Raw genomic sequence first — 22283 nt, 5'->3', positions numbered from 1 at the left:
GAAAGAGCATCTATTTAAACAGCACGGTTAGAAAACCAGTAAACCCCCCCCCCCCCCCCCCCACCACCACTTCCAAGTTTGTTTCTATAAAAACAGAAGTCCAGACAGACGTTGTCCGAGTTCACCTCTGTGCTCAGCTTGCGTAGCGCGGTGGGCTCAGCAGAGCCTCCACTTGTGAAGGCCAAAAAGTCATGTCCCCCAAAGTCAAAAAATAATCTCCCCCGTTATAGCCCCAAGATATGCTTGGCTTTTTAGGGTCCCCTGCAGTGTCGCGCGAGTGGAAGACAGCCGACGTTTATGATCTTCCAATAGCGCGTCGTCGTGTTTGTGAAGCTCGCAGGTCGGCTATTTGTCGACGCGTGACAGGCAGCGTACGACGCGACGAAAGTATGATCCGGGGCTTGAGCCTGTTGTTCTGAATCTCCTTTTTTTTGTCCGTTCACAGTTTTCCATTCCAGGTTTTTTGGAGTCTTTTCTCCTTGATTCAGTTCCGTGGTCTTTCCGAGTCTGTCTGGGTTCGAGTATACAGGCCGTGGCCAGTGAGGGGCCGTTACTCTGTGTGTGTGTGTGGGGGGGGGGGGGTCACGTCAAAAGTGCTGAGTCGCTTACTTAAGCTTACTTAAACGTGCGCCGTGTTGTGAGCTTCGTAAACTCAGCAACAACAGTTTGGAAACTTGATTTTGGTCCATTTGGTCCGTTGTCGACGCTGAGGAAGGCCTAGCGCGTACGTTGTCTGCTCGTCAGAGGTAAATAAAATCATGTGGAAAAAAGGACATGCATTTTCTTTATTCTGAGTGTAAAATTATAAAAATTGCCATTATGTGTGTTTTTTTACTTGTGCTACCCACACGTTTAGCGGTGTTGCTCATTCATTCCACATGGTGGCGCTACCCACACGTTTAGCGGTGTTGCTCATTCATTCCACATGGTGGCGCTACCCACACGTTTAGCGGTGTTGCTCATTCATTCCACATGGTGGCGCTACCCACACGTTTAGCGGTGTTGTTCATTCCACGGATGCCTGATCCTCACAAGCTATACCGCGTTTTAAAGATGACTAATCAACGATTCAAATGTTATAAAATACATTATTAAAGTGGAGAAATAATGGACCAAAGATAAGTTTCCAAACTTTTGTTGCTGAGCTTATCGCTGTTATCTTAGAGTTTTCTATTTTGTTACGTTAATACAAAACATATAATAATAAAAAAATCTTTCAAATTGATTTGAATTGATTTAGTAGAGATATTGTTTTTTTTTAATTATTGTACAAAAATATCAGTCAAAAACACGGTTAACGGGTTGGTCTAGGACTCTCCAAAACCAGGACCGGAATCTGCCCCAAAATATCTAGCATCGATCGAACCCCCACCCAACTAACCCCTCCCCTCCCTCCCTCCCACCCTCTCTCTCTCTGGGTGTGTCCAGTGGGCGGGGGCTCCATGCTGATTGGTCCTTCAGTCGGCCGGTGGGCGGGATCACATGCCCATGCCGCCAGCCGCCGATTGGCCCATGCAGGGCATCGTTCCCACCTTGGGGAAGGTGTCGTGTGACATCATCATGTCATGTGACATCATGACGCGTCCGTTCTCCCCCGCTGCTGCCGCCGCCCCTCCGCCACCCCCTAGTGGGCGATATGGAAAAGAAAATAGAATATCACAATATTTTTCATGTTGGTAACCCCATTCAGGACAGAAACCCCTTTTGGTGTTTTAAGCATTTGTTACACTTTAGCTATTGAAACATCTAGAAGCTTTCCCGGCCTGGAGGCCGCCATTCTAACCATCGCCTAATATTAGCATTAGCTCACGCTGTTTAACTTTTCGATACAAAATCTACAAATCACACCCGAACTTCGGACGGATAATCAAGAGTGATTGCCGTTTCACATTTGGTGTAAAGCTTTAGGTACGAACAAATGTTCGTATACTGACCAGATAACGTCCCTAGAGGTAGGTATACAAACATTCACAATTTATACCGGTACATCTTTGAATATCGTTATCACAATACGATATTCATCATGATATACGACATTCATCACCATATGGCCCACCCATACCTCCTCCTCACCATATGGCCCACCCATACCTCCTCACCATATGGCCCACCCATACCTCCTCCTCCTCCTCCACTGCCCGGGATGAAGGCTCCTTCGCTGGCCATCCCCGACAGCCTGGACGCCGCCTCGATCAGCTCCTTAAGGGACAACAACGGCAACAAGAAGGAAATAATTAGAGATGCCACGATATTATCGGCAGCATAATCCAAGTGGGCCGTCCGTGCCGGCCATACAATTGACCGACAATAATGTGACCGTTGATGGCTTTGTACTCGTAGAGCAGCCAGGGCAGGCAGGAAACAGACAGACAGGCAGGCGACAGACAGACAGACAGACAGACAGACAGACAGACAGACAGACAGACAGACCTTCATCCTCCGTGACTCGATGCGTGACTTGTAGCAGAATTCCACCAAAGCCACGAGCATGGCCAGTCCCAGCCCTCCAATCAGAATGTAGAACACGCCCGCCACGTTGCTCAAACTCAGCGCGCTCGTCTTGTCCTATCGTGGTGCACAGAAGGAGGGGGGTGGAGGCGGGGCTGAGACGCCGGCCAATCACCGAATCATCGTCGTCTACATCGTCGTATAACCGGACGACCAATCACGTGGCATTATTGATCAGGTTGCGCTTGTTTAGAGGACGATTGGGCGAGAGGCGGGGGAAGGGAACGAAGTGACGCGCTGGGAGCATTTTTAAATTAGTGATATTCCCCTTTAAATAATAATAATAATACCTGATGATCATGTTTTAGGATGGGGGAAACAATCACGGCACGCTTTAATTTAGCTCAGGGCACATTTTAATGGGCTTTTAAATGAAGTGTGAACCTCCCGCGACCTCCCCACGGGGGCCGTTAAACAAGCGCACCCGATCGGGACAGAAATCTAGCAACTTCTCAAACTTCTTCTCAAACGTGTTCTACACGTCACATGAAAATATAGACTTCCTTCATCATCGCGTTCATTAATACAAATACAAATTAATTAAACATTCGTCTTTCTAAAACAAGTTGCCTTTTCTTCTTATAAAAACGTCATGCAAGGGCAACAGTTTTTGGCACAACAACCATGCAGAAAATATAATAACAGAAATGTAGGAATATTTTTAAATTTGGTTAAAAAAAATTGGCCTTTATAACTTGTCTTATTTGGTCAATATTGTAGTATTTGTTTTGGCTTTGTGTGTCAAAAAAAAGATGCCCTTGTATTTGCACACCGTGGAAAGTCACATGCACAGTCATGCACGTCATTACAGTCACTGTCGGGTGGAAACCTTGCACGTCCAAAAACTGATAAATAAATAAAAACTGTTCCAATGGTCCAATGTACTTGGAGTCCATGTATTTGCATGTAATTGCGAACGCAGTGATTGCGAATGCAGTGAGCAGTTACTATGAGACCTAGCAGATCATGTCTGTCTGTGTGTGTGTGTCTGCAGTCTGTCTGTCTGTCTCGCTTTTGTGCCCATATATGGAGCTGAGTGATTACGTCACCATGACTCAGCCATAACCATATAAGGAGTCCCCAAAGCAGCTATACGTCCAAAACCCAAATATGTACGAGCTGCGTTCGCTTCCCGCGGTTGCGCGTCTTACTGGTGTATACTGTATGCAACCTGACGCTGCCAGATCCAAGAAGCTTTGCTACACACATTTGTTTCAGGGGAACACATGGTTACTCAATACCGCCCCCATCTGGCAGAGTCAGGTTATACTGTATATGTTCAAAACGTTTCGAAATGTTTTCAAAACAACTGAATCCGAATTGGTGAATTAACTCTTGCGCCACATTATGGACCTTGGAATTATAAATTCATAACAAATAGGGCATTCATTTATCATGATAATTAAAAACAAAAAGTATAAAGAAATAGGTCATCAATTTAATGATAACACAAATATATAAAAAATATATGTAAATATGGAGATGCAAGGTTTCCTGAGCGACAGGAAACATACTGAAGGAAGATTAATATTAATATTAAAACATACATTCTAAACATACATGGGCTGTTTATAGAAATTCTTAATGCAAATGTTGTTACAGTTATTCAGTTTAACGACATCATCGATTGATTGATACTATCATTTCCTAAATAATGCATTTATTGTATTATCTTATTCAACTTTTGACAGTGGTTCGTTATCTCATGATGACATCACAGGAGGAGGGGTCTATTCCATTCCATGACATGCACATCACTTTGTCTTTTGTAGGGGGGGGGCGGGGGAAATAGGGGGCGTGTCTTAGCTGTCCCAGCCAATACCATGCAGTCTATTAAAAAAGAAACAGGAGGAAGAAAGGAACGTCTTGAAGGGGACGGGGTCTGTTCGTGGCGTGGGGCGGGGCTAATCGGGAGCGTTGTCACGCAGAGGACAGTAGGGGGCAGTAGTTAGACCCTCAAGAATAATAAAAAAGCAGGAAGAAAATCTTAAAGTCTTTGATTTCGCGATGAAATATACAGGTTTTTAACGTGATTTGAATGCAGTGAAATTGCGTGAAGTTGTGAAATATGTTGAAAGTTGCAAAAATATGCGGAAACTTTTGAAATGCCAAATATGCGAAAATTTGTGAACCTTGGGGAATATGCAAAAAAAATAAAAAGTTGTGACGATTTTATGATGTCAAATATGTGTGGAGTTTGTGCGATTATTATGCGCCCCTTTTTGAAAACGATGCGATCGCATGAACGCATTTTGTCTGGAGGGTCTAAGAGGGAGTGGGCGTGGCAGGGGGTGTGGTTTGCAGTACTACTACAGTCAGGGGACGGGAAATGCGGGGGAGGAGAGACCAGACCAACACATGACCTTTGGGGTTAAAGGGGGACGGACACGAACGGACGGACGGACACGGACGGACAGACGACACGCGTGTCACACGCGGCGCTGTGCCGCCGGTGCCGACGTCCCGTTCGTCTGGAGGAACTGACCTTTCTGCCGGAGTCCTTGCTTCCACACTCGCCCTTGTCATACCACCATTTGTTTTTCAACTTGTCTAAGACGGCCTGTTCATTGAGCTTCAAGACGGCTAGGTTTACCGGTATCCTTCAGGGAGAGCGTCACAGAGACCAACCAGAACCAAAAGCATGGGGGGGGGGGGGGGGAGGGGGGGAGTTGGAGGGGGAAATAACATAAATAACATTATGCACATCCATGTTATCTTATGTTATTGTCGGTTGCCGCCGTCGCCGGTCGTCGTCGACAGCAGCAGTAGTTGAAAATTAAATAAAATAAAATAAAAAGTGACTAAAGTCGCAGTGCGTTAAGGGGGGGGGGGGGCGTGTCCACGGAGAAAGTTTCTTCCATGGTATAAAGACGTGGTTTTACGTCTTTGCCATTTGAAGCCACGAGAACCATCATCGCGTGATGATCGATTTATCCTCGCAGACCCAAGAATGTTTGTTGTCGTTGGATTGATGTTGGTATACCATTTTGGAGAGATAACAGGCACAAACGTTGATCAAAGTAACAATTATTCTACATTCTCTAATTGTGTAGACTTCTTGTGTTGTTGCAGATGTTTAACAATAATTTTACTCTTGAGAGAGTAAAATTTTACTAAATGGACCCATAGTTAAAGATCTATATAGTGGTCCCTTTGGTTACCAACTCTCCATCCTTTAAGCTGGGGTGCACCTGAAACCCCCTCACGGACCACTGATGGTCCCCGGACCACTGGTTGAGAACCACTGGTGTGAAGGGTAAAGACAGACTGGCATGCTCCTCTTTTCCACTTTTCATTCAAAAAGTGCCAGTCATCGACGTCAAGTTTTATCGTCCGGGTTGCTGTCTAAAGAATCCCGCCGATTTACGATTCAAGGGGATACGCTCTTAATCCAGAGCGGTTTAACGGTTAGCAAGGTAACACACGAGGTAATGCATCAAATGCATAGAGATAGTAATCGTCCGAACTTCCTTTCGCCGTTGTCTCAACTCTATGCAGATGACATGACGTTTGAGCATATAATATAGGAAGGTAACTGAGGTTAGACGTAACTTTGCTGGACATCAATAAACGCTCCATATGCGAGCACTCTGGAAAAAGCGCTCATGAAACTCTTTCGGTGAACACACCCCCGCCCCCTAAAGAAAAAATAAAGAAAAATAGTTGCAATAATAATGATGTTCGAAACTAACAGAGAAACATCAAAACTCTAAATGGAATTGTAGAAGAACAGGAATACAATAAGAAAGGAAACTTGTATTTTACAAAAACAAAAGCCGAAAAAACATCAAAAAGACAAACACAATCACACATAAACATCGTACAAGTGTTTTGCAAAACAGTGTTTTTATAAGTGATATGCTTTAATACTCCATCTAGCTTGGCTCGGCCTGACTCCCTACGCGCGAGATGTGTATTACTATATCACTTTGGGTAACCGGCAAGAGCTTTGGGAACCACGCCAGCAAATTAGTTTGTTCTCCCCGGGCGGAATATTTGTTCTATTTTCGGGGATCGAGGCGAAGGAGGTTTTGACTGATTTATATATAGTATATAGTATATATAAGTATATATATATTTTTTTTGTTTGTTTGTTCACGAGATGGAAATTGATCCAATAAGTCGTTTGTCTTTGGAGACGAGGTGTGAGGGAGCTGCTGGTTTTCGCTAGTATGAACAAATCAGGGGAAAATGTGACCCAACTGAGTCTCAGCCGTTTTCATTTTCCACCTCCAGCTATAAACTCTGGGTAGTGCACAAACGTAACCAACTGGGACCCTTAACCCATTCTGACCTGAGATCAGATTCATACGAGGTTTCCACTGACTGGACACACACTGGTCTGATTAACCCATTCTGACCTGAGATCAGATTCTAAAAAATGTCGTTCGATTTTTCAAAAATAGCAGACCTACAAGCTCGTAGCGCGCCACTCGGTGGTGCGCTATGAGCTTGTAGATCTGCTATTTTTCACCAAAATGGGTTCCCGTTCAGAATGGGTTAAAGTCCAATGCAGGGCCCCGATTAGACTATCAACTTTAAATTTAAAAAAAACTAATATTTCTTTATAGAATACTCCACCGCCAAAATGCTAGCGTGGCTAGCGTTCCTTCGCAGAGAATGATACAATAATCAGAAAGCTAAGAGAATACTTGATGAATTGAAGGACATAATGTGTCCAGCATTAATAACAACAAAACTGTATGAAAAGAAGTGAGAAGTTTGACAGTTTGCCACGTTTCCTCTCTTAGTAATTGTTGCTAACATGCCTATATTGGAAAAGGACAGGTTGGGGGAGGGACTTTTTAGCGAAGGACTAATTTTGAGGGCGAGGTATTCCTTCGAGCTATAGTCAATATGTTAATTAGCATTCGCGTCATTGATAGCGGCATCGGTTAACAAGTCAACATTTACCAGCGAAAACATCCCCGTTTTGCATTCGTAAAGATGCGACTTTTGGGACATTTCAAAGGGCTCGCGGTGGGCGCTATTTCATGGGCAAATCAGTGGGATATCCACACCTTCTCAAGGAGAATGTGGGACATTTGGGAGGCGTGAATTCAAATACAGAAAAAATAGCTTTTCAGGGAACTTTCGGGGGAAAGATCGGGGATCAATTGTGAAGGTATAGGATCTGAGTGTCTGTTTTATTGTGTATGGGTTTTTTTTCCTGAAGTTAAACCGTGATCGTTGCCGGTTACCCTTTTCTCCCTTTCGGGTTCTTTTTTTGGGCGGGCGTTGTTTCCTGACCTTGGAGTCCCCTCCCCCGGTGCCGCACTCTCCCTTGTCATACCACCATCTGTTTTTCAATTTGTCCAACAGGCCCTGCTCGTTGAGCTTTAACACGGCCAAGTTTACCGGGTTTCTACAGGAAGGGGAGGGAAGGGGAGGGGGGGAAGAATGAGTTAACATGAGTTGGAAACCATCGTATAAGAATGAGTTAAACAATGACTTAACCTGGGTTACTAGATGAGAGGGAAGGGGAGGGGGGAAGAATGAGTTAACATGAGTTGGAAACCATCGTATAAGAATGAGTTAAACAATGACTTAACCTGGGTTACTAGATGAGAGGGAAGGGGAGGGGAGGGGGGAAGAATGAGTTAACATGAGTTGGAACCATCGTATAAGAATGAGTTAAACAATGACTTAACTGGGTTACTAGATGAGAGGGGAGGGAGCATAGTATAAGAATGAGTTAAACAATGACTTAACCGGGTCACTAGATGAGAGGGAGGGAGCATAGTATAAGAATGAGTTAACAATGATTTAACTGGGTTTGTACGTGAGAGGGGAGGGAAGGGGAGGGGGGGAAGAATGAGTTAACATGAGTTGGAACCATCGTATAAGAATGAGTTAAACAATGACATAACCTGGTTACTAGATGAGAGGGGAGGGGAGGGGAGGGGGGAAGAATGAGTTAACATGAGTTGGAAACCATCGTATAAGAATGAGTTAAACAATGACTTAACCTGGGTTACTAGATGAGAGGGAAGGGGAGGGGAGGGGAGGGGGGAAGAATGAGTTAACATGAGTTGGAACCATCGTATAAGAATGAGTTAAACAATGACTTAACCGGGTCACTAGATGAGAGGGAAGGGAGCATAGTATAAGAATGAGTTAACAATGACTTAACCGGGTTACTAGATGAGAGGGAGGGAGCATAGTAAGAATGAGTTAACAATGATTTAACAGTGAGTTCAATAATGATTTAACTGGGTTCGTACATGAGAGGAAGGGATGGGGGCGGGGCATAATAATAATGAGTTAACAATGACTTAACCGGGTTACTAGATGAAAGGGAAGGGTAAGAGGGGGTATGGAGGGGGCACAGTAAGAATGAGTTAACAATGAGTTGAAAGGAAGGGGGGACCACCATAGTAAGAATGACTTAACAATGACTTATAACCCATGTAGGACTGAGGCTGAAAAATAAGTCTTCTAAATCCTAAAAGTTTTCTGAAAAACCTACAGTATGTTTCTACGTCAGCGGTGCTCAACCTTTTTCATGTCAAGGACCCCCAGAATGATTTGCATTTGGCCGTGGACCCCCATCTGAAAATATGTTGTTACAGGACCCCCTCCCCCCCCCTGACGAACATTGAGGACATAGAGCTTCTGATTGGCCGGAATGAGATGCTGTATGATAATAGGAGAGGCTAGCGCTGTTTGTTTTTTCCCTGGCAGTGATATGTAAAATAAACAACATTATGCAGGGATGGTGGTGGGGGCAACTTAAAGCAGTGGTTCCCAAAGTGGAGTCCGGGGTACTTTACCCTACAGACCCTTATGGGTCTGTTTAACTCTGAGAGTTACTACACATGGAACCAAACAGACTCTTATGGGTCTGTTTAACTCTGAGAGTTACTACACATGGAACCAAACAGACTCTTATGGGTCTGTTTAACTCTGAGAGTTACTACACATGGAACCAAACAGACTCTTATGGGTCTGTTTAACTCTGAGAGTTACTACACATGGAACCAAACAGACTCTTATGGGTCTGTTTAACTCTGAGAGTTACTACACATGGAACCAAACAGACTCTTATGGGTCTGTTTAACTCTGAGAGTTACTACACATGGAACAAACAGACTCTTATGGGTCTGTTTAACTCTGAGAGTTACTACACATGGAACCAAACAGACTCTTATGGGTCTGTTTAACTCTGAGAGTTACTACACATGGAACCAAACAGACTCTTATGGGTCTGTTTAACTCTGAGAGTTACTACACATGGAACCAAACAGACTCTTATGGGTCTGTTTAACTCTGAGAGTTACTACACATGGAACCAAACAGACTCTTATGGGTCTGTTTAACTCTGAGAGTTACTACACATGGAACCAAACAGACTCTTATGGGTCTGTTTAACTCTGAGAGTTACTACACATGGAACCAAACGGACTCTTATGGGTCTGTTTAACTCTGAGAGTTACTACACATGGAACCAAACGGACTCTTATGGGTCTGTTTAACTCTGAGAGTTACTACACATGGAACCAAACAGACTCTTATGGGTCTGTTTAACTCTGAGAGTTACTACACATGGAACCAAACAGACTCTTATGGGTCTGTTTAACTCTGAGAGTTACTACACATGGAACCAAACAGACTCTTATGGGTCTGTTTAACTCTGAGAGTTACTACACATGGAACCAAACAGACTCTTATGGGTCTGTTTAACTCTGAGAGTTACTACACATGGAACCAAACAGACTCTTATGGGTCTGTTTAACTCTGAGAGTTACTACACATGGAACCAAACGGACTCTTATGGGTCTGTTTAACTCTGAGAGTTACTACACATGGAACCAAACAGACTCTTATGGGTCTGTTTAACTCTGAGAGTTACTACACATGGAACCAAACAGACTCTTATGGGTCTGTTTAACTCTGAGAGTTACTACACATGGAACCAAACAGACTCTTATGGGTCTGTTTAACTCTGAGAGTTACTACACATGGAACCAAACAGACTCTTATGGGTCTGTTTAACTCTGAGAGTTACTACACATGGAACCAAACAGACTCTTATGGGTCTGTTTAACTCTGAGAGTTACTACACATGGAACCAAACAGACTCTTATGGGTCTGTTTAACTCTGAGAGTTACTACACATGGAACAAAACAGACTCTTATGGGTCTGTTTAACTCTGAGAGTTACTACACATGGAACCAAACAGACTCTTATGGGTCTGTTTAACTCTGAGAGTTACTACACATGGAACCAAACAGACTCTTATGGGTCTGTTTAACTCTGAGAGTTACTACACATGGAACCAAACAGACTCTTATGGGTCTGTTTAACTCTGAGAGTTACTACACATGGAACCAAACAGACTCTTATGGGTCTGTTTAACTCTGAGAGTTACTACACACGGAACAAACAGACTCTTATGGGTCTGTTTAACTCTGAGAGTTACTACACATGGAACCAAACAGACTCTTATGGGTCTGTTTAACTCTGAGAGTTACTACACATGGAACCAAACAGACTCTTATGGGTCTGTTTAACTCTGAGAGTTACTACACATGGAACCAAACAGACTCTTATGGGTCTGTTTAACTCTGAGAGTTACTACACATGGAACCAAACAGACTCTTATGGGTCTGTTTAACTCTGAGAGTTACTACACATGGAACCAAACAGACTCTTATGGGTCTGTTTAACTCTGAGAGTTACTACACATGGAACCAAACAGACTCTTATGGGTCTGTTTAACTCTGAGAGTTACTACACATGGAACCAAACAGACTCTTATGGGTCTGTATAACTCTGCGAGGGTACACATGGAACCAAACGGACTCTTAACCCATTCCGTACATAGGACGTTGCCACACGTCATAGGGGTCCCAACCCCTGGTGTCATTTTCTGTAAGTTTCTTAAACTGCCAATAAAGTATTCTATCTATCTATCTAACCGACGCGTACATAGGTTAGGACGTCCTAGCGCATCCTCAATGATACCGGGCGAGATAAGAATATTCAGATTTTTTATTTATTTTGTCAGTTCGCCTTTCGGCTACCGTATGCTACGCTCTGCGCTACAATTAGCTTACCATTGATTTAGCTGTTAGCGCGGCGGAAAGAATGACTCGTCTCTCTTAATCCAGGGCGCTCTCTGTGGTTATGAACGGATCGATATGCTGGCGCTTCATTTCTGCTCCTCATCCACGAAATATGAACGCTTTTTGGATCATATATCGTATAAATTAAAACGATCGAAATGTAAGCTATAGCAATGTAAAGTAAACTTTATTTTAGTGGATTGCTTCCGGGTCGTGGGTTTCAGAGTAAAAGCGACCAGACCACTCTGGCACCCCAGCGCTCCTATTTTGAAGAACTGTTTTAACGGGTCCGTTATGGTTCCATTTGTATACTTACAGTGATTTTACGATATGAATCGGGGGTCCCAGAGATATAAATGCCATTAAATGGGGGTCCATATAGACTAATGCATGTCAAACTGGGGGGTTGTTGAAATTTAACGGGTTGAGAAACACTCCTAGACATCCGTAAACATCTTCTCTTATGGCGGTTCCCCCCAGCGTATCTTTAAAAATGGGGGGGTCCACGGGCAAATGGGTGTCAATCTGGGGGTCCTCTGGACATGACAAAGTTTGCGGGAACCACTGACTTAAAGCACGGTCTCATAATGTATATGGTGATTCAAGTATAGGGTCGCACGGTGACATCGTCTAAACTTTACTTATCCTGGAAAGAATGGTAGAAAAGACTTGAGAGAGAGAGAGAGAGAGGGGGGGGGGGGGGGGGGGGAGAGGAGAGAGAGAGACGGATGTAGAGATGAAGGGATGACATGACAGACAGATTCAGGTCAGACTGCGTGTTAAAGGAGAGGTGTGTAATGTGTATAAGGGTTAAAGGAGAGGTGTGTAATGTGTATAAGGGGCGTTACTTGATGTCGGCGGCAGCAGCCTCCGTTTTCTGGTGTTTTAGACGAGACGGACGGACGGGCAGACAGACAGACAGACAGACAGACAGACAGACAGACAGACAGACAGACAGACAGACAGACAGACAGACAGACAGACAGACAGACAGACAGACAGACAGACAGACAGACAGACGGGGAGACATCAGGCAAGCAGACAGGCGGGACAGAGACATACAAAGAGACACGGGGGAGAGGGTGGGAGACAGACACAAAAGAGAGAGAGACAGACAGACAGACAGACAGACAGACAGACAGACAGACAGACAGACAGACAGACAGACAGACAGACAGACAGACAGACAGACAGACAGACAGAAGGACAGACAGAGACAGAGAGACAACACAAGACAGGTTGAGAAACTGACAGACGGACAAACAGACAGACATAGACAAACAGGCACAATGGTGTGGTTCTATATATATATTATAGGATCACAATGCAGATAAACCACAGCTTGGTATATTTATTATAGCCGTGCGCTGGTGGTATAACAGCCGATCTACAAGCTCATGGCGCGTTGCGGCACACAGCGCTTAGTGAGCTTGTAGAGCGGCTGCTTTGTTAAACTTTGTTTTAATGGGGCAGCTTATAACACAGACGTATAAAAACGATGGTGTGCTGAGTCATGGCCTTGTACCCTGTCACATGACCTATTGATATGAATTAATGTACCCTGTTTTTATATTCAGTGATTTCACTAAAAAAAACGTAGGTTTCGTTTTTGGCTGTGGGACCTAAGCCTTTCATCCAATCAGGATAGAGAGCCAAAAACGAAACCTAAGGTTTTTTGACCCCCCCCAGGGGTTAACTGGGGACAGGGAGGAACTCCTTATATGGTCAGCACACTCTATAGTAGAGAGGATTATCACAACAAAATAAGTGATATTTGAATTAAGTGAAATCACTGAATATACCTTTAAAACAGTTGTTATACAGTTGCTAACAATGCTATATTATTTTGGTAATCATTGCTATAGTATAGAGTATGTGTTCAGTAACAGTGTTAAATATTTCTAGATTGTGACAGTATTCATTGCTAGCTAGTGTTTGTCAGTAAACAGTGTTAAATAGCTCTATAGTGTGATAGTAATCATTGCTATAGAGTGTGTTCGGTAACAGTGTTAAATAACTCTATATTGTGACAGTAATCATTGCTATAGTGTGTGTTCGGTAACGGTGTTAAATAGCTCTATAGTGTGACAGTAATCATTGATATAGTGTGTGTTCGGTAACAGTGTTAAATAGCTCTATATTGTGACAGTAATCATTGCTATAGAGTGTGTTCGGTAACAGTGTTAAATAGCTCTATATTGTGACAGTAATCATTGCTATAGTGTGTGTTCGGTAACAGTGTTAAATAGCTCTATATTGTGACAGTAATCATTGCTATAGTGTGTTCAGTAACAGTGTTAAATAGCTCTATAGTGTGACAGTAATCATTGCTATAGAGTGTGTTTCAGTAACAGTGTTAAATAGCTCTATAGTGTGACAGTAATCATTGCTAGAGTGTGTGTTCGGTAACAGTGTTAAATAGCTCTATATTGTGACAGTAATCATTGCTAGAGTGTGTGTTCGGTAACAGTGTTAAATAGCTCTATAGTGTGACAGTAATCATTGCTATAGTGTGTGTTCAGTAACAGTGTTAAATAGCTCTATATTGTGACAGTAATCATTGCTAGAGTGTGTGTTCGGTAACAGTGTTAAATAGCTTTATATTGTAACAGTAATCATTGCTATAGTGTGTGTTCGGTAACAGTGTTAAATAGCTTTATATTGTGACATTAATCATTGCTATAGTGTGTGTTCGGTAAAAGTGTTAAATAGCTCTATAGTGTGACAGTAATGTTTGATTTGATTTGATTTCAGTTTAGTTATAATTAAAAATGGGTAACTATAAATAAATACATATTGTATGTATTTATTAGCATAGTTAGAACACCTGGGGATCCCCCTGAGTGAGCAGCTAATGTGGCTGAAAAATGAAAACACTGTAACTTGAAAATGAAACAATATAGAAACTGCAACTTGAAAATGTAACACTGTAGAACTACTCTTACTTAAAGGACCACTTCACCACTTTCCAACCTATCTTCATATATAGAATTCACCCTTTGTCAAGATATCATCCCGCCCGCGGTTGTGACCCTCCTCTTCACACCCATTGGTTGCCGTTTGGTGGTTGGACAAAAATCCTTTCTCTCTCCGTCCACTACCGTTGAAATGAGGCGTTCGTCATTTGCTTCGTGTTTTGATATTCTGTGCATTCAATTCTTATTTTAACCCATTTTGACCTAAGATCAGATTCTAAATAATGTCTTCTACATCCTGACAGTTTTCTGAAAAAGCTATGTTTCTATGTCAGTCGTTCTTTGATTTTTCAAAAATAGCAGACCTACAAGCTCGTAGCGCGCCACTCGGTGGCGCGCTATGAGCTTGTAGATCTGCTATTTTTCAATAGCTAAAGCATAAGATAACACCAAAAGGGGTTCCCGCTCAAAATGGGTTAAACTTGGTGTCCGTAAATAAAAAGAACATCACAGGTGAAGCCAATAGGTGACTGTTTTGAGTGTTTTTCTCCAAAAAATGATGTTTTAGCATAATTATTCAACATAAACAAGGCGGAACCAGGGGGCGGAACAAGGCAGACAGAATTTAGACACAGCTGCGCGACATGACTAATTAATTAGAGCGACAGAGAGAGAGAGACGAGTGTGTGTGTGTGTGTGTGTGTGTGTGTGTGTGTGTGTCAATTTAACAAAGGTGCAGATGATCAGAAATCATCAGAGAGTGATCAACGTTTGCGCTACGGCTACTCTATGTTGAAATGGAATTGAAGTGGACTCGGTCCCAGACTGGTATTTCATCATGAACATTAGTGAGGACCAATTATATGAAGATGGGTTGACAAGTGGTGAAGTGGCCCTTTAAGTAAAAATAAATAATAATAATAATAATAATAATAATAATTAAAAAGAAAATAATAATATATATATTTTTTTTAAATAAAAAAAGGACAGGGACAAAGCCATGACAGTATAGTGTTTTAGAAAGACACCGACAGCCCCTACCCTCCCCCTGCGGCAAGGTGACAGGTGCGCGTGTGCGTGCATGTGTGTGTGTGTGCGTGTGTGCGTGTGTGTGTGTGTGCGTGCGTGTGCGTGTGTCTCTCATACCTGAGCGGCGAGCCTTTGGGCGTGGCCACGCCGTAGCCCTTGGAGTCGAGGTTCCCGCCCACCTTCATAGTGTCGCAGGGCTTCCGCTGCTCGATGTACTCGTTCATGGTGGACTCCAGCAGGTAGGCATACTTGCCCTGGTTGGACGAGGAGGACATTTTGGTTTAGTTTGATAGTCTTCTAAAGACTATCAACACTTTGACGATGGAGAGCACCATTGTATTTCCACTCACTCCAGAGGGCCACTATAGTTCCACACTCACTCCAGAGGGCCACTATAGTTCCACACTCACTCCAGAGGGCCACTATAGTTCCACACTCACTCCAGAGGGCCACTATAGTTCCACACTCACTCCAGAGGGCCACTATAGTTCCACACTCACTCCAGAGGGCCACTATAGTTCCACACTCACCCCAGAGGGCCACTATAGTTCCACACTCACTCCAGAGGGCAACTATATTTCCACACTCACTCCAGAGGACAACTATATTTCCACACTCACTCCAGAGGGCCACTATAGTTCCACACTCACTACAGAGGGCCACTATAGTTCCACACTCACCCCAGAGGGCCACTATAGTTCCACACTCACTCCAGAGGGCAACTATATTTCCACACTCACTCCAGAGGGCAACTATATTTCCACACTCACTCCAGAGGGCCACTATAGTTCCACACTCACTACAGAGGGCCACTATAGTTCCACACTCACTACAGAGGGCCACTATAGTTCCACACTCACTACAGAGGGCCACTATATTTCCACACTCACTCCAGAGGGCAACTATATTTCCACACTCACTCCAGAGGGCCACTATAGTTCCACACTCACTACAGAGGGCCACTATAGTTCCACACTCACTCCAGAGGGCCACTATAGTTCCACACTCACTCCAGAGGGCAAATATAATAAATTGGCCCTCAGGAGTGAGTGTAGAAATGTTATTTCCAAACTCACTCCAGAGGGCCACATTGCATATTTCTGTCGTAGCAGAAATAGCCGATCTACAAGCTCAAAACGTGTCACACTGCAACGCGCTTTGAGCTTGTAGATCAGCTATTTTTGCTATAGTTTAATTGAAATACTGAATAATAATTGTTTAGCAATTTGTTTTCATTGGAAACCTGGCAAGTAACATTTGTATTTACTTTCAAATGGATTTAGTTAGTTACGTTAACTTTATGAACCAAACACAAATATGTTGGACATTAAAAAAAAGACAATACAATCATTAACCCATTCTGAACGGGAACCCATTTTGGGTGTTAGCATCATGTTACGCTTTAGCTATTGAAAAATAGCAGATCTACAAGCTCGTAGCGCGCCACCGAGTGGCGCGCTACGAGCTTGTATAGGTCTGCTATTTTTGAAAAAAACAAAAGAACGACTGACATAGAAGACATTTTTTAGAATCTGATCTCAGGTCAAAATGTGTTAAAGAAAACCACCATTCTTCTGTGCGTTAGAAATTCTTAGAATCTGATCTCAGGTCAGAATGGGTTAACACTGACCTTGGACTTGCGCACGCGTATCATTCCCTCGTTGGTGTTCTTGACGAACACCGACGGGTCGGCGCTGCGCATGTACGACCACATCTTCTCGAAGACGGCGATCTTCGACCGCTGGGAGGACGAGAGGGGGGGGGTCAAATACCTCAAAATAGTACTTAAAGGGACACTTCACCCTTTTTGCAAAAATATATATGTTAATGACGTTTAGAAGCTTTAGAACACTTTCCTGAGGGTCTTAAAAAAAAACTAAACAAAGAGGGCGGGTCCACATGAACTTGGGTTGTTTTAAAGTGTAAAAAAAAGAAAAAAGAAAAGAAAAAGGAATACGAATGTATTTATGTATGTATGTACTTGTGAATTTTAAATATGTATTTATGTCTGTTGTGAGTCTTGCGTAGAGGATTTCATCCTTTGCTGGAAATCTTTTCAATAAATTTCAATAATAATTTTCAATATATATATATATGAGACAAACAAGGCTGCCCGGGCGGTGCGTGGTCACATGGTGCGTGGTCACATGGTGCGTGGTCACATGGTCACCCTGAAGAACTCCTTGGTGGAGCCTCCGTCCAGGGTCCCGTAGGCGATCTCCGTCTGCTTGGCCAGGTCCTCGGCGCTCTCGATGGGCGACACCATCCTCTCCACCGTCAGGAAGGCGGCCAGGTTGGCGGTGTAGGACGAGATGATGATGAGGGTGAAGAACCACCAGACCCCGCCCACGATACGCCCTGAGAGGGACCTGGAGAGAGAGATAGAGAGACATTATACGGTGTAGGACGAGATGATGATGAGGGTGAAGAACCACCAGACCCCGCCCACGATGCGCCCAGAGAGGGACCTGAGGAGAGAGAGAGAGAGATAGAGAGACATTATAAATATATACAACCACCACACCCCGCCCACTATGCGCCCTGAGAGGGACCTGGAGAGAGAGATAGAGAGACATTATATTAGAACCACCAGACCCCGCCCACAATACGCCCTGAGAGGGACCTGGAGAGAGAGAGATAGAGAGACATTATAGTGTGTAGGACGAGATGATGATGAGGGTGAAGAACCACCAGACCCCGCCCACAATACGCCCTGAGAGGGACCTGGAGAGAGAGAGAGATAGAGAGACATTATAAATATATAGAACCACCAGACCCCGCCCACGATACGCCCTGAGAGGGACCTGGAGAGAGAGAGAGATAGAGAGACATTAGAACCACCAGACCCCGCCCACAATACGCCCTGAGAGGGACCTGGGGGAGAGAGAGATAGAGAGACATTATAATAGAACCACGATACGCCCCGACAGGGACCTGAGGGAGAGAGAGATAGAGAGACATTATAATAGAACCACCAGACCCCGCCCACGATACGCCCCGACAGGGACCTGAGGGAGAGAGAGATAGAGAGACATTATAATAGAACCACCAGACCCCGCCCACGATACGCCCCGACAGGGACCTGGGGGAGAGAGAGAGATAGAGAGACATTATAATAGAACCACCAGACCCCGCCCACGATACGCCCCGACAGGGACCTGAGGGAGAGAGAGAGATAGAGAGACATTATAATAGAACCACCAGACCCCGCCCACGATACGCCCCGACAGGGACCTGGGGGAGAGAGAGAGAGATAGAGAGAGAGAGAGAGAGAGAGAGAGAGATAGAGAGACATTATAAATAAGTGTTTATAACAGGATATTGCTCGCCCTCAGCCAGACTGTTGTGTGACAGAAGTTAAAAACGAACGTACTGCACTTCAAGGTCAACGTAAATACTCGGGTACTTTCAAAGGTTTAGTTTCCAGACAATTTGCAGACTTACATTATACTGTTGAACCGACATTGAGCCTTTGTTGCGAACGCAGAGAGAGAGCACTTACTATGAGACCTAGCAGATCATGTCTGTCTGTCTGTGTGTCTGTCCCGCTTTTGTGCCCATATATGGAGCTGAGTGATTACGTCACCATGACTCAGCCATAACCATATAAGGAGTCCCCAAAGCAGCTATACGTCCAAAACCCAAATATGTACGAGCTGCGTTCGCTTCCCGCGTTTGCGCGTCTTACTGGTACTTTGTAGTGGTACTATACTACAAAGTAGTATGCCTAGTAGTACTTCGTAGTGTACTTCCACATGGTGTCATTGCTAACGGGAGTATATTATACGGTACAGTGAGTTCATTGTGAAAGTGAGAGTCGACCTTTCTTCTCGTCCCCGACCTTCACAGACGTCCCTGGAACATTTTAATAACGGGAGATACAACGCTTTGATCTCCTCTCCTCTCCTCTCCTCTCCTCTCCTCTCCTCTCCTCTCCTCTCCCCTCCTCTCCTAAAAACATGACAGCTGACGTCCTTCAGACGAGTGTTTTGGGATCTGCTCTAAATAAGTTTCTGAGATGAAGCCCCCCCTCCCCCCCCCCTGCTTCTGGGTCATCGTGGTGCGCACGCGCACACACACACACACACACACACACACACACACACACACACACACACACACACACACACACACACACACACTTTACACACTATGACGAAAAATGTTGGTCGACTACCTTCTTTCTCACTGACGAAAATCAAATCAATGAATAGTAAATGAAAACTAAGCTTTGATGATTAAAACTATATGACTACAAATACTGGCAATTCCGTTGGGGGAGGCGTGGGGGGGGGGGCTCGTGGACAGGAGATCCAGTACAACTAAAAGAGTAAAAGTAATTTTATGATTGGTGTCAGTCGGAAAATCTGCCAATTCTGCAAGCTCACCACATGATATTAATCCATTCTGAACGGGAACCCATTTTGGTGTTAGCATCATGTTATGCTTTAGCTATTGAAAAAATAGCAGATCTACAAGCTCATAGCGCGCCACCGAGTGGCGCGCTACGAGCTTGTAGGTCTGCTATTTTTTGAAAAATCGAAGAACGACTGACATTTTTTAAAATCTGATCTCAGGTCAGAATGGGTTCATCAGACCAGTGTGTGTCCTCCAGTGGAAACCTCGTGTGAATCTGATCTCAGGTCAGAATGGGTTAATCAGACCAGTGTGTGTCCTCCAGTGGAAACCTCGTATGAATCTGATCTCAGGTCAGAGTGGGTTAATCATTGCTATGGAGTGTTTTGTTCAGGAACAGGAGTTTCCATGTCTCTCCAGGGGTTGGAATAAAAAAACCAAAATGGAAATGGAGCAGGCCGACTAAATAATTTAAGATGGTAAATGGATGCCAACAACACAACAACAAGGATTACTATCAGAATCTAAAGCCTCCAGCTTTTAGCAACTAAACGGTTTGTAAACGGTTGGCATGCCCTAAAGCACGGTTTGAACTAGAACATGTTCACTGGAATGGTTTGGTTGTTTGTCTGTTTGTTTAGTCGCGCTACAGCACAGTGCCCGCCCCACAAAATGAACCAAGTCAACTGTATGGAGTCATTCGGTCGACTGTGAAAAAACAATTGAGGAATTACAAAGTTGTTTGTTGGGCTGAAAACAACAGGCCTGTTTCGGGCAACTGTATAAATTGCTGTGTGATTGAAATGCCAAATGGCTGAGCAAATATCTTAGTGAAATCAGTTTGTGTTGACGGGAGGCGTTCGACAGGCAGATATAGCAAATATTTAACCAGGAACTCTTGCTTTTGTGTATCGAAACCAAAGTGACACAAGTTGTCACTTAAAATGTAAAAGTAACGGAAATGCCAGCTTGTGTGGAATATAGTCTGGCTACGAGAGAGAGACTGTGTCCTTCGTGATGAGGTCAACCGTTCTACTGTGGCGTGTGCACGCACGCACGCACGCTTGGCACCATGTCCATCAGAATCAGGGCATCTCGTGCTGAAGACCCCCCTGGGGGACGTTAGACAGGCGGTCTTCTAAGGACTCCACGCACGTGCATGAACACGCACGCCCACACACACTCGTGCACACGCATAAACACGCACACACAGAAGCATGTCAGATTAAGGACTGCCGCTATCAAGCAGCCGCGGTCGCCTCAATGACATCATCATCATCCAATAAGATCCCGTGTTGACGCACTGACCCCGTCAGCGCATCGAGGACACCAAATACTATTAATAATCATGTATTCATATCGAGGACACACCGTCCACTATTAATACACACACACACACCACCGCAACGCTACGTTGTGTCAGTGTGTGAATGTCAACGATGGCCTCAGCCGGCCACTATGCTTCCTTTGGAGGTGGCATGCAGTATAACTTAGTTTTCTTCCCGGGGGAAAGTGTTACATCTATGGTTACAAGGTGATGGTCAGTGAATTGTTACATCTATGGTTACAAGGTGATGGTCAGTGAAGTGTAACATCTATGGTTACAAGGTGATGGTCAATGAAGCCCACGGGTGTAATTTCACTGTAAAGTATAGGCTGGTTGAAAGTGTCTGTGAGATGTACAGTCTGTCTAGCCTGGCTGCACTCACCCTGCCACTGCTCACTGTGAGATGTACAATCTGTCTAGCCTGGCTACACTGCACCCTGCCACTGCTCACCTTAACCCAAGTGCACCGTTTGGTGTCGGGGGTGCTTTAGTCTCCATGCGTCGACTATGTCTAGCTGGACGACTGTGTTTAGGGCTCTGGATGACTGGAGGTGTGGCTCCTCACTGTTACGGTCCATATATGGTCCTCTGCCTCCCCCCCCCCCATTATAAACTGCTCATGATTGTATTTCAGCAGCTCATTTCTCAGTGTGCTAAACAGAACTATAGCCTCTGATTGTGTGCATAAATATTAGCAAAACAGTAGGTGTGACTCTCAGTATCTACAGAGCTACAGTCTATCTGTATAACAGTGGCAGTACCGAGCTGGCCATGGAGATCAGCACCATGGACAGCTCTACCTGCATAGTACTGAGATCAGCACCATGGACAGCACTAGAGGCATAGTACTGAGATCAGCACCATGGACAGCGCTACATGCATAGTACTGAGATCAGTACCATGGACAGCACTACAGGCATAGTACTGAGATCAGCACCATGGACAGCGCTACATGCATAGTACTGAGATCAGCACCATGGACAGCTCTACATGCATAGTACTGAGATCAGTACCATGGACAGCGCTACAGGCATAGTACTGAGATCAGCACCATGGACAGCTCTACATGCATATTACTG

At 44.3% G+C, this 22283-nt stretch overlaps 1 protein-coding gene across 1 annotated transcript in view; it reads right to left on the bottom strand.

The window, feature by feature from the left end:
- Positions 1–1478: 1478 nt before the first annotated feature.
- Positions 1479–22283, bottom strand: part of LOC308327694 (glutamate receptor 1-like) — a gene marked incomplete at its 3' end in the record, with an annotated part of 58792 nt that continues 37987 nt past the window's right edge. The window contains exons 12-18 of the mRNA XM_080781219.1: positions 17692–17890; positions 17152–17262; positions 15639–15775; positions 7759–7873; positions 2431–2565; positions 2100–2199; positions 1479–1624 (exon numbers count right to left, since the gene is read on the bottom strand). Of these exons, the coding sequence (XP_080637345.1) occupies positions 1479–1624; positions 2100–2199; positions 2431–2565; positions 7759–7873; positions 15639–15775; positions 17152–17262; positions 17692–17890 (943 nt within the window). The remainder of the gene's footprint in view (positions 1625–2099; positions 2200–2430; positions 2566–7758; positions 7874–15638; positions 15776–17151; positions 17263–17691; positions 17891–22283) is intronic.

This window comes from Protomyctophum bolini (assembly GCF_963924005.1).
Source record: "Protomyctophum bolini genome assembly, chromosome: 13".
In the NCBI taxonomy this organism is placed as follows: domain Eukaryota; kingdom Metazoa; phylum Chordata; class Actinopteri; order Myctophiformes; family Myctophidae; genus Protomyctophum; species Protomyctophum bolini.
Note: the sequence above shows the minus strand (reverse complement) of the source record. Positions and strands in the feature narration are given on the sequence as shown.